The following is an 18,465-nucleotide window of genomic DNA, read 5'->3' as shown; positions in this document are numbered from 1 at the left end:
TCACCTCAGTTCAGGTGGGAAACATTAGGAGAAGTTTGTTTTCTATCAACAGTCCTGATGGTGCACATTAGGAGAAGTCAGGGACCCATAGCACTGTTGCTGACCCTGTGGCAGTAATTTATGGAGTATGAATGTCACTTTTATTGCCAAGTTAGGAACACATTTTCAAAATTACATGTAAAAACTGTGTACTTATACCTATGTTGATCTGCTAGACCCCACAACTAATTTGCATGATGTCCAGTTCATCTATAATTGCTGATGTTCCAAACACTTTCACTGGAAGGGAATAATGACTACTAATTGATGTAGATATCCATAGGTGGAAACTGTTTTGCAGAAGTTGTGGCTTCCTATTTTTGTTCCACTTCAGTTAAGGCTTTGACTCTTACGATGTTTTGACGATGAAAAGCAGCAATGGTATATATGTTCAACAGGCCCTTGCTGCTTAGTCAAAATTAAAAAGAGTTTGCACAAGGTCATCATTTCACTTTCTTTTTCCTTTAGGATATACAGAAAGATAGCTGTGAAACTAATCACAACATCACCTGTAAAGTGGGATATCCATTTCTAAAACCTGCAGAAGAGGTAAAAAGTCCCCTTGCATGCAAGTTCTCCTTGCTCCATGTTGTTCTAAGGCCAGGGCAGTCCCTATCACCTCTGAATTTATTTTGTCTTGTGCTCACCCCAAAACCTGTCCATGCATGTTTCCCAAGCAATACTTGACATGAACTGCACTGAACCAGATAGGAAAACATCAGATCTTCAGCCAGATGTGATATGTGAGGAGGTAGCAGGTGCATATTGCCATCCTTGATGCTGTCAGAAGGCAAGTGGCACACCTGGCCACAAGGGTCTGTCTCTAGGTATATAGGATATTGGTTAGGATATACTGATAAGACATTAGATACTGTGGCTTTCCAGAGGTTGGAGCCTATGACTTTAGTTATTTTGTACAAAAAATTTAGTCAGTTGGTTGAAAAGAGAGTAAGTTGGTATGTGGAAATGCTAACCTGGATCTGCCAAAGCTGGACATTGAGCCTTCATCTCTGCTCTGTCAGGACTGAGAGGCCTTTCCAGCAAGCAGCCCACTTAAAATCAAGCTCCACTTGAACAGCTCCAGTGATAAGTCTGTATCTCCTGCTGGAATAGCGAGGGAGATTTAGCTGAACTAAGCCTTTGAAAGTATGCATCTAAGCCTCACTTAAATAGTTCTGATACTGAATTGGGAAATAGCAAATTGCATGCAAATAAGACCAACTGTCTTTCCTGGCAGTTCTTTCTCTGTTCCTCTGTCATATCAGGTCTGTGTTGCAGATGCATAACAGAGGGAGGATCAGGAGACATGTCCTCTTACATTGCCTTCCACATACAGGTTCCAGCTTGTGTCTTGGACTTGTAGGAATTAAGTCAGCTGTTACTTTCTTGCAGCCAAATAAGCATACTACCCATTGCTCGTGCCCACAATGCTCCATTCCCAGCTTCACTGGATTTTTAACCTTTTCCTTTCACGCTTTGGTTGTTAGTTTGTCTTTAGCTATAATCCCTAAATTTAGAAATTTCATAGTCTCCTTTGCATTCAGAAATCAATTAATCTCTGATTCACTGATAAGCATCCCTAATACATCCCTTTTTAAAGCCTCTTCCTGGCTCTTTTTTTTTAAATGTGAAGAAATATCTAAAACAACTTTCTCTGGGTCACTTTGTAGTAAAGATTTGTACACATTAAAGGAAAAATAAAAGTCTGAGCTGAAAAATCCTGTACAGTAACAAAGAGTGAAACTTTTGCTTCATATAAAATTACCCTTAAGTGTCAGGATATGAAGAGTGGCATGTTTGGGACAGTCTTCCCAAATTCCATGTAGTGCCAAATTGTGATAATTTGTCCTAGTCACAATGAGTAGGGAATTTTTGTGAGACCTAGTAGTCATTTATTTACAATGTAAACATTTCTGTTTGGTATTCTAGGTGTTTTACTACATATTAAGTGAGATTCCAGCTGCCCTCTATAGACAGCTCATCTCCATTGTAATTGCCAGGCTTTGAAGCTTTGTTTCTAGCTCATTAAAGGAAAAAAAAATGGTTTTGATAAATTGCTTGCAAGTTCAGCTGGTTTCTATTAAGAATTATTTAGCTATGTATTTCTAATATACAATATAATAAGTTTTACTGAGGTTTCTCAGTTCTGAAAGCTTGAGATTTCTGTTTAATAAGTGATAACTATTAGATTTCCTTCTTGATTGGGACAAATTCAAAAAAGTGGCTTCATTCATAGAAAAGTGTTAAAATGTGAATACGTATTCCATAGATAAACATAGCAAAAATTTGCACATTTTTCACCAGATCTAACCATATTACTGTGCTTTTATTTCTTTTTTTTTTCTTTTAAAATATGTAACATATTTCTCTAAACAGATTTCCTTCAAAATATCATTCCAATTCAATGCATCGTATCTCCTGGAAAATGCTACTGTTCATGTATATGCAACAAGGTTAGTTGCAATCATTACTTGTTTACCTTCTGATTATTTTTTTTTGTTTTTAGAAAGCTCTACAGCTTTGTGTTTGATAGTAAAACAAGGATGACTTTTCTAAACTCAGCAGTAGTTAAACAATCTGTAGAGCTGGCAGCCTTACAGATGTACTGGGTTCAGCAGTGGACTGAGTGGACTAAATAAATAGCTGTTTGCCTCTAGAGCCTGAGAGTTACAAATGAGGCATAATTTCCACTAGTTTTACCTTCAGAAAAGGTTTATTCTCTTACAAAATTACTGCATACTTTAGCATGAATCACAGTTTATGCTAAACACACAGGTCAGGCCTTCAAAGAGCAAGAACATTGCAGAAGTTGTCTGTGATAGAGTAAAGGGATGCACTTGCCCTCAGTGTTTGCTGTCCCTGCAAAATCCAGAGATAGTGTGAGAGTAGTGGCCCTTCCTTGGTCCATTTTTATTCAGTCAACTGCAGTCTCTAATTTTAACAAAGATGCATTTCTGACTTAACTTTTTAGTTACTGGAAATAGTCTTTTGAATTTATTTTTAGGAGACGGTAATTAACTGGAAATGAGTAGTGTGTTTTTACATCCAGAGCTGTAGGTATTTCAGTTTCTTAAGATCCCTTCTCACCTAGTAGTCATGTTGCATCTGCACAGTCTGATCTGAGTGGCATATGTTGTTTTATTTTAGTGACAGTGAAGAACCACCTGAGACCCTGAGTGACAACAGAGGACACATTACAATTCCAGTAAAATATGAAGTAGGATTAATATTTGTAAGGTATTGATGCTTCTCTGTACTTTATTTGCTAGCACAGTAAATAGGAGGTGTTCAAAGAGGATATAGTATCGTTTTGTTGAGCTGTGCTCAGTATCTACAGATGACAGCTTCTAAGCTTATGAACAGCAAACACAGGCGTCATTGAAAAGAGCAGTTACATGAAAGAATGGTGCGGTTACTGTCCCTATCTTGATGTAGCTCCTTTTTACCTATTTAAGTTTGATCTGCAGTTTGCAAGTACAACAGCAGCTTTTGTTGATTCTTGTACTTTGCTCTATTCATTCAAAGGCATTTCAGGTACATAAAAAAGCAAATACTTCCAGCTTCCTGATGGCCATGAGTTTATATTACTGTGATATTGCATGACGTGCTGTTTGATTTCCAGCTTCAAAAATTAGCCTTAATTTTAGATTCTCAGGGGTTTGTTTTTATCAGTTTGGTCGTAAACTTTAATGCAGGCCTTGTAGTACACTTTATTTTCAGAAATAGCTAGAATTCAATTAAATTCCATCCCTGAAAAACATTATAAATACTATTAGTAGACTACATTGCATGGTGTGCAGGTGTAAATAATTAAGTCAAATTCATTTTGGATGCATTTCATGGTTCAAATCCAGCCTTTGTTTGTCTCATAGGGAATAAGTTGAATTTAGAACATGCTGGTTTTGTTCTCCTTTTACCTGGTTCTGTCTTTTATAGGACCCTGCCTGTTTTACATGGCAATACTCAGGATAAGGACTGCACAGCTAGAATAAGAACAGCAAAATCAGGCCCTGATATATTATTTTTGGGAACAATATTTGCTCTTTTTGTAGTTTTATCTGAACAAAACATTTAAAATGTACATAATAAAAAGTCAGTACTACTCATAAAATGGATGAGTTGAACTTCAGTGGAAGTAGCAGTGCACTCAATTGCAAGACTAGTCCTGGAGGATTCATGAAATAATGAAAAGACCTATATTACTAACTGCTAGAGTTTTTATGAAGTTTGTGTGCTTATTGGGGTTTTTGTGTTTTTTTCTTAACCCACAGTGTTTTCAAAGAGCACCATGTTATAATTGCAGCAAATGATACCGTCCCTACTGCTATTAACACAACAGAACAGATTGGGGATGAAGTTACTCTACATTATAGGGTAAGAAACAATTAAAACTGTATGATACAGGTAGTGGCTTGTTGACGCGGAAGTCACGGACACTGCGCACAATCAATATGATCAAGCAGATGCCACTTTATTGCCAAGATAGCTCGGTTTATATATTCATTCTAGTTACTGTTCACGCATAAGCAAATTAGAGATTGGTTAGCATGAGCTGTCCACGCGCCTAGTTACACCTAATGATTGGTTATAAAACACTGTACACGCGTATAAACATAAGGCATAATTGGTTGTATTAACTAAAACATATGAAACTTGTCTCAGTCTAATTGGTCAAGATAAGCTGCCGAATTGAGGTTCTTTGTGCCAAGTTCCCTTTATCGTGGAATGCGCACCTGTGTTCTTCTAATTGGTATCTTTCTTTTTTTGTCTTCTTGTTTATTCTGTTCAAGGCCTTCTAAAGGCGTCTGGAATGCTCTTACTACCGTTAGCTAAATGTGTCCACAAGCAAAGCATCCTTGAAGTCTGCTGCCTACAAAACATCCTTGGCTCACAAATTGATCAATTCTATCGAGTCTGGATTGTTCACTGTGTGCCCATTACTTTCCAAGTATCCCACAGTGGCTTCATCCTTTTTTTTTTTTTTTTCATTTGGTTTGAATCACTTAATGTGATAGTCTATTACTTAAATAACAGCTATGCTAAACCTTCTACATGGGTATTTTGTGGTTTGTGTTTAACACCTTTTTTTTTCTTGCTTGCTTTGGAATAAGGTGAGTCAGAGGTTCTCAGAGTGGTCCATCCCTGCGGAGTAGTTCTGGTGGTGTTTAGATCTGCTGCCCTCAGCAGGGGAAAGAGAGAGCGTGCCCCGGTGAATGAGAATTTGACCTACGTTCATTGAAGTGTGGAACAGATATTTCCAAAATCCCATCAGCTTTGAAAAAGGCAAATGCCATGCTCCAAGAAGGGGTTTTTTTCTATTTTTTAGCCCACCAATGGTGCTTTACTCAGCTACTATTTTTAGTCTAAAAGTTCAAATCCAGTAATCTCGAAGCTTTTGTGGATGTTTAAGACATTATTCATCTCACTTCAAAACCTTTGCTTTCTGGATGTAAAAGCTGGTGAACTGCAGAGCATACCATTTATGATCTTGTAAGCAAAACTTGTCTCTGCAAGCAGCTTATCACAAAAGAGCAGTCAGAAGAAAAAAGTTAAACAGGTTCTTGAGTATTTATTACACTCATCCACTTCAGAGACAGGATCACCAGTTCCCCTGCCAGCAATTTCACCTAGGCATTTTCTCCATCCTTGGCCACAGCAGGCCTGTTCAGAAGGAACAGCAGCTTACAAATATGAGCTTACAGATATGTCCTGTGATCTTCTCAGGGAAAACAGGGGAGAGGAGCAGCTGAGCAGGAGGGCTGTTGCCAAAGCACACCTGAGAAGGAACCAGCAGGAGCCACTGATGGTACAGTGGCTCCTCTCCCATGTTGAAGTATTTTGGGGGCTTTATTAAAAATTGAAATGAAACGACCTTAGATAGAAGTCCCAGATGATAAGAGGATGCAGTAAACAAGATAACAAGAAGGAATTTATGTCAAAATGGCCGCTTTCATCCCCTTCATTTGATTTCCTTCAATAGAGCATTGTATTACCAAAGACCACAGAAGAATGTGTCTGATAATTCACAACAGGCTGTTCTCTTGGCAAAAGTAAGAGTTCATCACACCACTTTTTGCATAACTGACTGTGGAAATCTAAGAAAACACAGAAGAAAAGAAAAGCACAGGAAAGGAAAAAACTCACAATCAAATACCCACAAAATAAGGAAAGTACTAATCAAAACATTTTTCTTTTTTTTTTATAGATTGAAAAAGGTGAACAATTTCCAATGCCAAACCTTACACTGCAGATCTTATATCCCAATGTAACAGCAGCCAAGAACACTCTTCTCTACCTTACTGCATTGTCACATTCCCAAGTAAGCTAGGAATTTGTATTTTTATGATTAATGTAAATTTGAAATTTTTGTTGTAAGGAATTTAAAAATGCAAACATTTGGGATTATGCCTAGCTTCAAGGTATATATTACTTTTTCGTCTAAAAGACAAGATGCTAGTGTTTTAAGAGTATGTACAGATGTGCATAAGAAGACAGAGAGATAAATTTTCTGAAAAGGAAACAAGCAAATCTAAAATGGTGTTGAACAATAACTGGACTATTACAAGGTTAATTTGATATATTGCCAAGTGATGAGAGGTCCAGACTGAGGTATGAGTGACAGGATTGTCTTTCTTAGTTTTGCCTACTGAGCCTCAGATTATCTCCATTGCCAGCAGTGTTTATTGCAAATGCTCTATTCCTGCTGTGTACACCTAGGGCTCAATCTCCTGTTCAGTCCTCTTCTTTCTGGTACTGAAATTAGCCTTCCTGCTCTCTAGCACTAGCAGTCCTCTGGCTTCTTCCTTCTCTGGGGCACTGAGACATCTTGAAGGGGATGGTAGGTCATGTCTTTCAAATGCTCTTCACTGCAGCCCTCATTTGAGTTTCTCCACTTCACTCCTCCAGAGCAGCTGGAGGAGATCACAATTCTAGCAAATCCCATGATTTCAGATCTGTAGATATTAAAACTAGAGCTATATCAACAACTGGATGGCTGAAGAACCCAAATATCACTAAGTGGTGACCTAAACCTCTTTTTTTTTTTAATCTTCTCTTCAGAGACACAGACCCAGGTGCACCTCGCTCAAATATTTCACTTAGTTTTGAGGTGTAACACCGCTGAAAAATAAACCAGATGGTCTAAATGAAAGTTCAAAGTTCACTTTAAAACAAAAGAATCTAGAAAACCCCAAATATTTCATGTTTAGAATACACAGAAGTTGTGTCTCTTCTTAAATTCCTTCCCCTATTATTTTCATTCCTAGGCAATCACCACATTTGACCCAAGTTTGCACATAAACTCAACAAATCCGTGCTTTTTCTGTGGGTATAATTCACCTACCACCAGCTACACCCTAGTGATAGTAGTGTGCCAAAGTGTACTCCAGCGGATTTGCAATCTTCTTCGTGCTAGCAATCTGAAAGTGAATGACCTGACTGAAAAAACAAATTCCCCTGCACCAAAGACACCAAAGGATTTCCCAGCTGCCTTTGAAGGAGCCATGGAGGTCTAGCAGTGCTCCAGCACCCACTCCCCCTCCCTGGGCACTGCAATGGAGGCTCCTGAATCCTGCACTTAACCTGCCTGTCTGCTTGCTAAGGCAGAACCTCTGTGGATTCCCATGCAAAAGCTATTTATCTCTTTTAATAGCCAACTCTTGCTGGTTCATGTAGTGGTCATCTTGCAGGAAGGTCTTGTTTGCTTCTACAGATGTTTAAGTAGCTGGATAGAGTTTAGGTTAAATTATCTTATAAAAAGCTCATTTGTTGTTTGAATAATGATACTTCTGCACCTGCATCATCTGAATTTCCTATCCTGCACTCTCGCAATATGCAGTTTTATTGCATTTAGCGGTTAGTAAATATTATTAATGCTATTAAATATTAATGTTGGCTTGTTTACAGAGCATTTTTTTTGGTAATAGATTGCATATTCAGACAATAAGAATAGTATTTGTATTTCTGCTAACAGAATGCCATCTGCCAAACTAGTTACCCTGTAGATCCCTTAAAGATCAGCACTGGGAAACCATTTGTGTTGCCAAAAATAAAAGAACCTACAAAGGATACAATTATGGTAAGCCTACATATATATCCCAGATATTAACCCAGATCCTGGAGCTGAGTACTTCTGCAATAAATACATAAAATCTTCTCTCAAACTGTATCCTATGGAAACTCACTTTGTCTTAATAGCCTGAAAAGCCATCTTTATGCAGACTAGCTATAGTTTTTATTTGGCTACAAAACTGTATGTGGAACTGAATTTGGGGTGGGTTGGTTTTTTTTTAATTTAGCCAGTGTGTAAATAACAGTAGCACATTTGACAGCTGAGTAAATCTTCATCTTCCATATTCCCATTGTAATTAATAAATAGTAATATTTTAAAAGCTTCTCCTCTCCCTTGCAACTTTTTTAGACATCCAGTTGAAAATACTTTCAAATGCTAGCACTCTGATCTAACAGATTTTCCATGCAACTAGTAGAAATGTGATTGATGATCCCATTTGGAAAGGATTAGCCTCTCACATTTACACAGATGAGGTGCGAAATAACTTTGCTGACTTAGTTATGTTGACACGTCAGGGGGAAAACCGTCATACTACCTCCTCAGCGTAGAGGTACAAGTTGAGTTTCTCGTGCAAGTGAAACCATGCCATGAGAAGAGTATTTTGCCATGCTTATCATAGTCCTTCAGAGAGGGGATAAAGGTCTAGGCTAAGCAAATGTTTCCAAAGTGTTGAACATAATTCTGCTGCCCTCCCAGCTAGCAAGTGATACTGGGAAGTAAAGGTACTTAAGTTTTCACACACACATCCTGCCCTGCTTGAAAGATTCAGGTGTCCCACAATTTGAAAGGATCAAGAAACACTGCAGAGAAGCCATAGCTGTGTTGGCAGAAAAACACTTGCTGTTAAAGGCTGTGCCTCCTTTAGGAGCTCTGCTGATGGCTTTTGCTGCATACCTACAGTAACACAGCTTCCTCAAGGCTAAGTGAGCCTGCAAAAACCGAGCCTGTTCCACCACAGTATGAGTATCTCAACTCATTTTATATACTGCAGTGTCATTTTTACATAAAAAGGCTCAGTAATTAGTATCAGTTTAGTACTGGTGTCATAGCAAGTCTATGATCTATATATATAGTAGTTTACCTTTTTTTATTTTAGTAACGTGAAAAGTCTCTTCCTATTAATTCATGCTGGTGCTTTTTAAACAGGACTGTGATACATACAGCTGTGCATCTATTAATTGTGCCCTGGTCCCATCGGACATATATCAAGTAAATGTTTCATTAAGAGTATGGAAACCTACCATCATAAAGGTAAGTAAATCCCATTTGTATTCAGAATACTCTTGGGTTTGAGAAACTTAAGCCAATGTTTCTAATGTCTATTAAAATTATACCTTTCATTTTCCTAAGTCTCCATAGTCCCCTAGTATTTGAAATTGTTTGTCTTCTATTTTAAAATTTCCTCAAAACTAAGTGACATGCATTTTATTATCCTTAAATTAAGTACTTAGAACTTAGCAGGAATTTCAAAACATGGTAAGAAGACAACTCTTAGTTATTCTGTATTGATGGTCTTTTTTTTAATAGCTACTTATGCATCCACAAATTCTAATTCAGCAGATGTAAGGAGGGGTACATAGAATCATATAATTTTTAAATAAGTTTTAATCTGGAAAAATTTTTTATGTCCAGAAAGGATTTTTTGATCAAAAAGAGCAGAGGAGCAAGTCCACCTCAGAGCACACCTCAGTACTGTCTGATGGTTATAACAATGACCAGGCTGTGGTCCATTTTGCTCAGTTGATGAATTTCTGATACTGAGTTCCTGTTCTGTGTCTTTATTTTTCTCTGGAAAATAACAGGACAGGAGGGGAGATACAGCAGAACTTTAGAAAGCCCGAATCTGTCCCTGTGGCCAAAGTAGTATGCCAGGATTAATTAGTATTTCTTTGAAATCTCTGCTCTCTACTCTTTCAAGCTGTATTGCTCTCTTGTAAAGAGTGATGCGTGTGCTGAAGATGACACACATGAGCAGCTTCACTGACTTTCACATTTTTCAGCATCTCCCAAAACTTTAGCATTAAGTTTTGCTTTCACCCTTCTCATTTCTACAAAGCTTTCTACTTCAAAATACCTGATTATAAGCCATAGCCATTCCTCTCTTCTTCCAGGCAAGTATTCACAGCTTAACCCTTGTTGTGAAAGCATTACTTAGGAGTGAGAACTCGTCACTGATTTTGAGAAATGACCATCAAAAACTGGAGGTAAGGACATGATAATTCATGGATTTACTCTTCATAGGATTTATTATGCTACTGAATCATTTATTTTCATTCATTACTAATGAACTGTTACCTGTTGTAATGTATTATCCTACTCTAAATAAAAGTAAGTGATTTCATATTACAGTAGAAATGTCAGAACTAGTCAGATAATGATACCAAAATCCCATTACCCACCAATGTACCTGGGTGAGAAGAAGTACTGTCTGACGTATTTCTGCCTGCAGCAATATAAATGCTTCCTGCATCTATGTAAATTAGAAGCATAATTAAAATTCTTTTAAGGAATCAATAGTATTTTAAAAATTGTCCTGGGTATTTAGAAGTGATCTTACTTTGTTTGTTGTATTTGGGGGGGGGGGGGGGGTATTTGTTATTTCTTTCCACTTCATTACCCATTATATATATTTGAAACAGGTTCTTTTATTTTTCAGAAGTTTCCTGTCATTTTCTTAGATAAGAAAGTATGTAACATTATAGTCGTGGTGTCAGTTATAACAAGAAATGTCTTTAATTTTGTTAGAGTTGTTATTTATCCTTTAATACTCTTTATTCCAAGACATTTATGGTGGCTAATGCATTGCTTTTCTCTGATAACTTGTACATGCAGGGACTTATTTACTACAATGTACATTTTTAAGCAAAAGTCTTATTATGTGTTATTATTGTTAATACCCCCAAAATTTAGAACAAAGTAATATTCAGTGTGAATTATATCTTGTGCAGAATGTTTTTGGAAATACAAACATCACAGGTCAACTATTAGCTAGTATTGTATCCAGACATTTCTTTAAGTGATAGATTAAAATCCAATCCATGAGTGAAAACACAGCTGAGAGGCTTGCAGATAATGAGAGCTGCCTTTACAAACCAAGGAATTTCAGAATTAACTTTTTTTAAGACATAATTTCAAGTTTAATTTTTAGTGTTCAGCTCTTCAATGCTTTTTTGAACAATAAAGTTGTGTCTCTAATAAATTCTTAAGTTAAAATAATTCAAACTCCTATATGGTCCCATTTATTTAAATGTGAATATTCCTTATTTTGATTTATTTTACACAATATGCTTCATTTAAAATCAAATCAGTATCTACACAGCCTTTTACACTTATTTCATTTAATTGGTTTAGAAGCTTGTTAATCACTGCCATCTTTCAGGGAGGCAGGCACTGAGTGATGAAGAATATACTAAAGAAACTCCCCAACACATACTTCAACTACTCATGGTTTTGGCCCTGCATCCATTACAACAATGACTACTAACTTATAGCAAGGCCGACCCTCATGAAATGAATGCACTTACAAGTACAAGATGTTACGTAAATACAGGGTTTCATGTTGGAGATTATTTTCTCAATGTGCTCCTACAAATTCCTGTACTTAGAATGAAGTGGTACCCTGGAAAATCACTGCAGACTGATAAAAGTCATGCTGCTCTATTGATATTTTAGAAGGACAAGTTATTTATTGCTTACATTTTGAACACTCTGCAGACCATGATTAAGATTTCCAAAGAACTCCCACCAGGTACAGTCCCCTTATGGGTTATCCTGCTGAGTATCTTCGCTGGACTATTGATTCTTGCACTGCTTATATTTGCTTTGTGGAAGGTAAGATGCACATTCTTGTCTGCATGAAAATAAACAAATAAGCTTAAATTCTGTGCCTTGTCCTTCTCATAACTAGAACCTCACAGACACTAATATTATCTAATAAGTAGAGTGAAATCTTGTAGAAATGACAAAATAACTAATAACACTACATTTTTCTGCTGTGTAATATGTAATGCTAACCAATTGAAACCTGTATTTCCAGTATGTTATGAAAAAAAAAAGATATTTTAGTATGATTAAGGGTTTATTAAGGTTTTTTTTTTATTAGCTTTGGCTGTGGCCTTTGATAATCAGGTTTTCTCTTTGTGCTAGGTGCTAGGCCTGTGGAGTAAGTATTGCCACAAGTGGGCACTCTTCTCCACGCTAAATATTTAGTTCATACTTGCTTTAGTAGGTTACAGTTTAAAAATTTCAACATGCAGAATCTCTTGAAAAATTTGACAAGTATAAAATAAAGTATTATTTATTCAATTGAGTACCAAATATTATTAAGTGTTTTAGCCTTTGACATTATGTGAGCATAACAATGATTCAGCAATCACTCACTATGTATTATCTGTACTGCTGTTGTCTGCTTTCATGACATGTCTCTTTAGTTTTTCCATTCCAGGAAAAACAATGTTGTACTTCAGTGATAAAATATTAAATGATGTTTTACTGTACTGAAAGTATTAAAATAGTAGTAAGAACCAGCACATGAATGCTACCAATATGGGTTGTATGCTTTGAGAAGTTCTTAGTCACTTTTTTTCTTTTCTGCAGGCTGGATTTTTCAAGAGACCACTAAAGAAGAAAATGGAGAAATGAAGGGGGGGGGGGGGGGGGGAAGCAGAAATTTTTGCTCAGGTCTGCCTCAAAAATGTTACTGTAAAATTATAAACTTAGATGCAGCGGTCACAATGTTTTCTAAACTCTGGTGCATTAAAAAAACAAGCAGCAGAACGACAACAAGCAAATCAAGCACACATGCAAAGGAAGAATAAAAAGTCTTACGGCATTTTGTGATACTCAAGGACATACTTTCAAGTGTTACTTTTGGAGTAACTGAGTTCAAAGAATCTAATGTTTTTTAATATGGAAAATGCGTAATCATATTTTTATATACCTATGTAAGTGGAACCGTTTTTCATTCCAAATTATGCAACAAGTCAGCTTGTATGTAGCAATCCCAGTCTTTTTTATCACCTTACAATTTTCAAAAGGAAAAAGCATAATTTTCAAAATTTCCTCTTTATGTCAGCTCTGTGAAAGAAAACTGTCAGTTCACAAAGCAGAACATGCAAACTTTGAGAATGCACTAAATACATGCAAATATGGTAACTGATGTAATGACAATTCAGAAGATAGAAGCACCTGCAGAATTTTGGGTGAAAATTACTGAAATACCTTGGACTTCACTTTCTGCTCATTTTAGTGTGTCCAGCTGAACCTAGGATTTTTATGGTCAAGTGGACCATGAAGGATTGATCCATTAAATTACACAACTGTTTGAACTTGAAACAGATTTTTGGCAGGCCTAAAAATTTATGCACAAAACATTCAAGCCCATTTGATTGCACACTGTACTCAAATAAGCAGGGGGACAATTGTATCTGCAAGTTGAAATGTCCATATTTATGCAGAAAATGTTTAGAGGTGCCCTGAAAGTTTGACTCTTGCTGTATATCTTGGAGTAGCCAGGAGGGTGCTTCATAAACTGTCACTGTAAATTTATTGTGTAGCTATTTAATCCAATGAGTTTAAAGTGTACAAAATGATAATTAACAAAAGAGCACAGATAGGAAATTCAGCACTGGCAAGGTTCTTCTAGTATTATAAGTCACACCTCATCTTTGTTACTTATGAGTTTAAGAAGTGATGAAGAATTTGCATACTAAATACGCACTTAACTAACGATGTTTATTTTGTGTCAAAGATTAAAATTTTATATGAGAATACACTGAAATGTAGATAGCAAAAGATTTCTTTAAGAAATTTTTTTCTTTGTATTTAGACTATTTAGTTTCCTCCCTTCTTTCACATACTTGTCTTCCTTCCACGAGGATCTCTCCCCAGGACTCTTGGGCTGTGCCTTATCCTTGAGAGCTTCCTATATTACTTGCAGCCACATAAAATGAACAGAAGAAAGGAGAGTTTTGCTGGCAAAGTGCAATGTCGCCTCAGCATGAGACAACTTGGTATTGATTGCCAATAGATCAGAAAATGTTGAGGAGACGTACTAAGTTCTGTAAGACCTACTTGTTTGCAGAAACACTTTGCCTTGCCAAGGAAGCCAGGAAAATTTGCTCCTCCTCTTGGTACAAATGTCACTGAAATGAAAAAAAAAATCATTGCAGTTTTCCAAAAGGTTTTAACTTAGCACTGACTTTATAGTAATAGCTTAAAAAGCAATAATATATTTTATAAATACTTTTTTTTTTCTTTAAGAGACCATAGATTGGGTTGAGCATAGTGGCAAGAGCAACTCTGGAAGTGTGCCAGAAGGTGCTTCACTGTTTGAAAGATGCTGTCACTCTGCAGTCCCTTCCATTTAGTTCCTATATTAGAGAGAGTAGTTATTGAGAAGGGCTGAGAGGTATGTGAATGCAGCAAGTAGGATTAAGTTTGAAAGTGTTTGCAATTTCTTCTTGTGTCAGTGGGAAAGGTGGTTATTTCATAACAACAGTCTGCTGAAGGTAGCAGCATGACTCAGAGGAAAGGGCAAAGCCCTCTCTGGGAGCACTGTGGGTGGCTGTGCTTTGTAGAGCCTGGGAGAGCCACTGATTCCGCAGACTTGCTTGCTGTGCTCATCTGCACGCCTGAAAGTGCACCCTGTCTGAAGGGGCACAAGGTGAGTTGCCCTGGTTCTGAGCACAGAAGGAAGACTTGAATGGAAGAAAAAAAATTACATAGAGGGGTTGTGGATAGAATCCCTGCTTCATTCATCATGCAAGTCAAATAGTCCTTGAAGGAAGGCAAAAATCTATTTGTTGAACAGTGAAGAGAAATTAATATTCGCAGAGGTGTTTTCAGTCCCATGTGAGATGCAGGTTTTATTTTAAGAAAACATATGATTGTGCCAATTTGTTTGAAAGGTTTAAATAGCACTTGTCACCGTAGCATCTGAATGCCTCAGAATTGTAAAAGTTTTTTCGTTATAGTATCTCTGTAAAGGCATAGCAGTGCTGTTATCCTATTACGGTTTTGTAAAGGAACAGAATACAAAGGAATTGTGACTCACCTATGCACATAGAAAGTCTGTGGTAGCAGAGGAAATACTATTATTTATTATTATTCAGCCAGTTTGTTAACCATGAGGTCATTTTTCCTGGCTTCATAAAATTACTCAGAGGTTGTGCAAGCCACACATAATTTTTATGCAGAATACTTTTATTTTGTTTAAGTGTTTCACTTTTTAGTTATGATAAGCTGTTAACCAGAGCTTTTTACTTTTCTGATGACATTTCATGTCTCATTTTAAAGCATGAGCCTAACTGAAAAAATATAAGTCAATAGAACAGCCTACTTCCCTACTTAAAGACTATGCAAAAATACATAAGTATTTTATCAATGCAAAATATGTTTGAGATCAGTGTTCCATTCTTTTTAGTCTTGCTTTGCACTGTAAAAACAGTAATAAGCTTCATATACCCACACTGCTTTCCTCTTTGTCATGATGCTTTCTCCCTTTTCACATTTGTCCTATTATCAGATTTTCAGTTATTATATATATATTTAAAATATGAGTATGTAATGGGGATACTGCTATAGCACATTATTCTTACACAGGCTAAATTAGTAAAATCACTGTTTTTATCCATAAGAGCCTTTCCACACAGTACTGCAAGAGCAGTATTTTACATCTTTTCACTATGTACAACAGAAAAGCCTACTGAAAGCAATATTGCAAACATCAGGAACATCTCACTGAAATTTGGCAGGCACAAAAAATATTGGAACACCATGTAATCTGTTTTGTTCCTATAAAAAGACACATTAGGGTTGTAATATGATTCTAATAACTAGCAAGCTAAGCATTTTTTCATTCAAATAAAAGCCTGTAAAAAATAATAATAATAATAATAATAATAATAAATTGGGTCTATAACCAGAGCTTAAGCAACAGAGGGAGTCTGACCCAACTCAGTTCCTAACTTCAGCACTGAAGTAGCTAATCTTAGAGGGAATGGACAAGCTACATTTCTATAGCATAGAACTTCTCTGGAAAGAAACAAAAGCTTTAAACCATCACTCCTGCTTCGATTTGAGGCTGTTTTAGAGGTTGTTGATCCTGTATGTAATTTTAGAAAACTTAGAAAACAGCATCTACATTAGAGTGATCTCCCTGGGCTGCTGCTTATGTTCCTGCGCTTGTCTAGGTCTGTATTATGAGCCCTTGCTACAGACACAACCCACATATCCTGACCCCTTACCTGAACCTTTTAGTACATATCCTGTGCTGAGTCATTCTGAGCATGATGTTGCTCTTCTGCAGAGCTTGAGTCAGGGGAATTCACCTTCAACTGGAGCCAAGAGGTTTCATCTCACTTGGCACTGAGAGGCTGGAGTTAGGGTCATACTCATCTAATAGATTTCACACAGTCTAATTGTTTTAATTTCTTGAATTAACTATTGTATAGATGATGATCCCATTCAAAAACAAAAGCAGAGCAAAAGAATCAGAATATACTGTTGTTAATTATACCACTTAACAGGAATAAGAGGGAATTTGCATCCTTTTTAAGAAAAATCACAACATTCTGCACAGCATTTTCTTTTTCCTGTAAAATTATTCCATGTGTTTTATTGATTAAAAAAAAAAATAAAGAGTCTAGCAAGCCTCCTTTGTAGTTTGTTTGCTTTTCACTGATATAAGAATAATATAAAGGCATCTTAGTACCTAAAACCAAATCCATCTACTGGTCAATAGAAAGCTATTGTAGAAATAAGCATTCTTGCACAGCATAACATCAAGGAAAGCTTGAATGTGGTCAAGCTGTCAGAAATACCTTGCCATTAATTGTATGGATTCTGTACTGTTGTGGTTTAAGACCAGCTGGTAATTAGGCACCACGCAGCCACTCTCTCACTCCCCCCAGTTTATATACCGAGCATGAGATTCTATAGTATGGGGTATCCCTTTGGCTAGTTTGGGTCAGCTGTTCTGGTCATGCTCCCTTCCAGCTTCAGGTGTACCTGCATGCTGGCAGAGCATGGGAAACTGAAAAGTCCTTGACTTGGGATAAGCGCTGCGTAGCAACAACTGAAACATCAGTGTGTTAGCAACATTATTTTCACACTAAATCCAAAACACAGCACTGTACCAGCTACTAGGAAGAAAATTAACTCTATCCCAGCTGAAACCAGGACATGTACTTACAGCCACATTTGAAAGTTTTCAGAAGACATGTGACTTCCTGACATAGATTTGTTTTCATGACATTATATACATAAAAGTTGAAGACACATTCATTCATCCAACCATTCTTCCTATCCAGTGATTTTTCTGTACAACTTACTCCTGTGATCCAAATAGTCCATTGTCTTGCAGAGTTCTAAATGATTCACGTCATCTTCCTTAAAGCCTACTAAACATTTGCATCAAAACTTCCTAGAAGACAAAGATTACACCTTTTATATCACAATTAACTTTTAGAAAATATTACAAACCATGTAATTACTTAACTGTTATCTCATCGGAGACTACTTTGATGGTGAATCACAATTCTCTAATAGCAACATCCTGTGTAGTCACAGGGGAGTGTTTACCGAATGTCCTACTCTGTACATATCTGATCATTAGATTTTGTTGGACGTTTTCCATGGGAGTATTTAAACAAAAGTCAGAAAAAAAGCCACTTCTATTTTTGTTTGTTTTAAATTGTTTTTCAATGGAATTAAAAAAGAACTGGAATCACTTTCTTACTGCAAGAAGTGTAATATTTTGTATCATTTGCACAAAACTGGATTAGAATTCATTGTAATTAGCAGAAGCAACCCTAACACCTCACAGTTCAGAGGCAATAGCAGTTCATGCAGTGGCTGTGATTTGAGCCCTTTAAGAATGAAGAGTCATAAGGATTAAAGCACTGATGAAGTTTGTAACAGCTGGCTGATACCACAGTTTAGACAGCACAACTGGATTCTGTTTAAAGAAGCGGATGATAAAGCGAGCTATCCTCAATGCAATAATGTTTTAATTACAAAGACTGACACCCCAGAGATACCGGCCTTTGCTCATTCAGTCAAAAAAAAGGGTGAATAAAAAACCCTCAGGCAGATTTTTCTTCTGACTCCTGGGGCATAGTGCTCCTTTACTGCTTTTCCCCTCTCATGCACTTACCCTTCTGCCCTTCTCCTTTTCTCAGTGTTGTAAGTCTTCTCAGAAAGGACAGACATTCCTCAAGGGCTCACTGAATGTTGCACCTCCCAGGGATTTTCAAAGAAATAGGAGAGAGAGCAGAAATATTCAAAGTGGATTGCACATTTAGATCTGGCAGGCCAGCTGTCTTGGCATACTTTGTCCATCCCTTTCGCACACT

The 18,465-nt window shown here is 36.9% G+C and overlaps 1 protein-coding gene across 1 annotated transcript in view; it reads left to right on the top strand.

Annotated features, from left to right (window-relative positions):
- Positions 1-16,766, top strand: part of ITGA1 (integrin subunit alpha 1) — a 79,663-nt gene extending 62,897 nt beyond the window's left edge. The window contains exons 21-30 of the mRNA XM_052776201.1: positions 508-588; positions 2,416-2,492; positions 3,187-3,276; positions 4,311-4,413; positions 6,245-6,358; positions 8,012-8,116; positions 9,257-9,361; positions 10,222-10,314; positions 11,825-11,941; positions 12,707-16,766. Of these exons, the coding sequence (XP_052632161.1) occupies positions 508-588; positions 2,416-2,492; positions 3,187-3,276; positions 4,311-4,413; positions 6,245-6,358; positions 8,012-8,116; positions 9,257-9,361; positions 10,222-10,314; positions 11,825-11,941; positions 12,707-12,751 (930 nt within the window). The 3' untranslated portion in view covers positions 12,752-16,766. The remainder of the gene's footprint in view (positions 1-507; positions 589-2,415; positions 2,493-3,186; positions 3,277-4,310; positions 4,414-6,244; positions 6,359-8,011; positions 8,117-9,256; positions 9,362-10,221; positions 10,315-11,824; positions 11,942-12,706) is intronic.
- Positions 16,767-18,465: the final 1,699 nt, after the last annotated feature.

Source organism: Harpia harpyja, chromosome Z (genome assembly GCF_026419915.1).
Source record: "Harpia harpyja isolate bHarHar1 chromosome Z, bHarHar1 primary haplotype, whole genome shotgun sequence".
Taxonomy (NCBI): domain Eukaryota; kingdom Metazoa; phylum Chordata; class Aves; order Accipitriformes; family Accipitridae; genus Harpia; species Harpia harpyja.
Note: the sequence above shows the minus strand (reverse complement) of the source record. Positions and strands in the feature narration are given on the sequence as shown.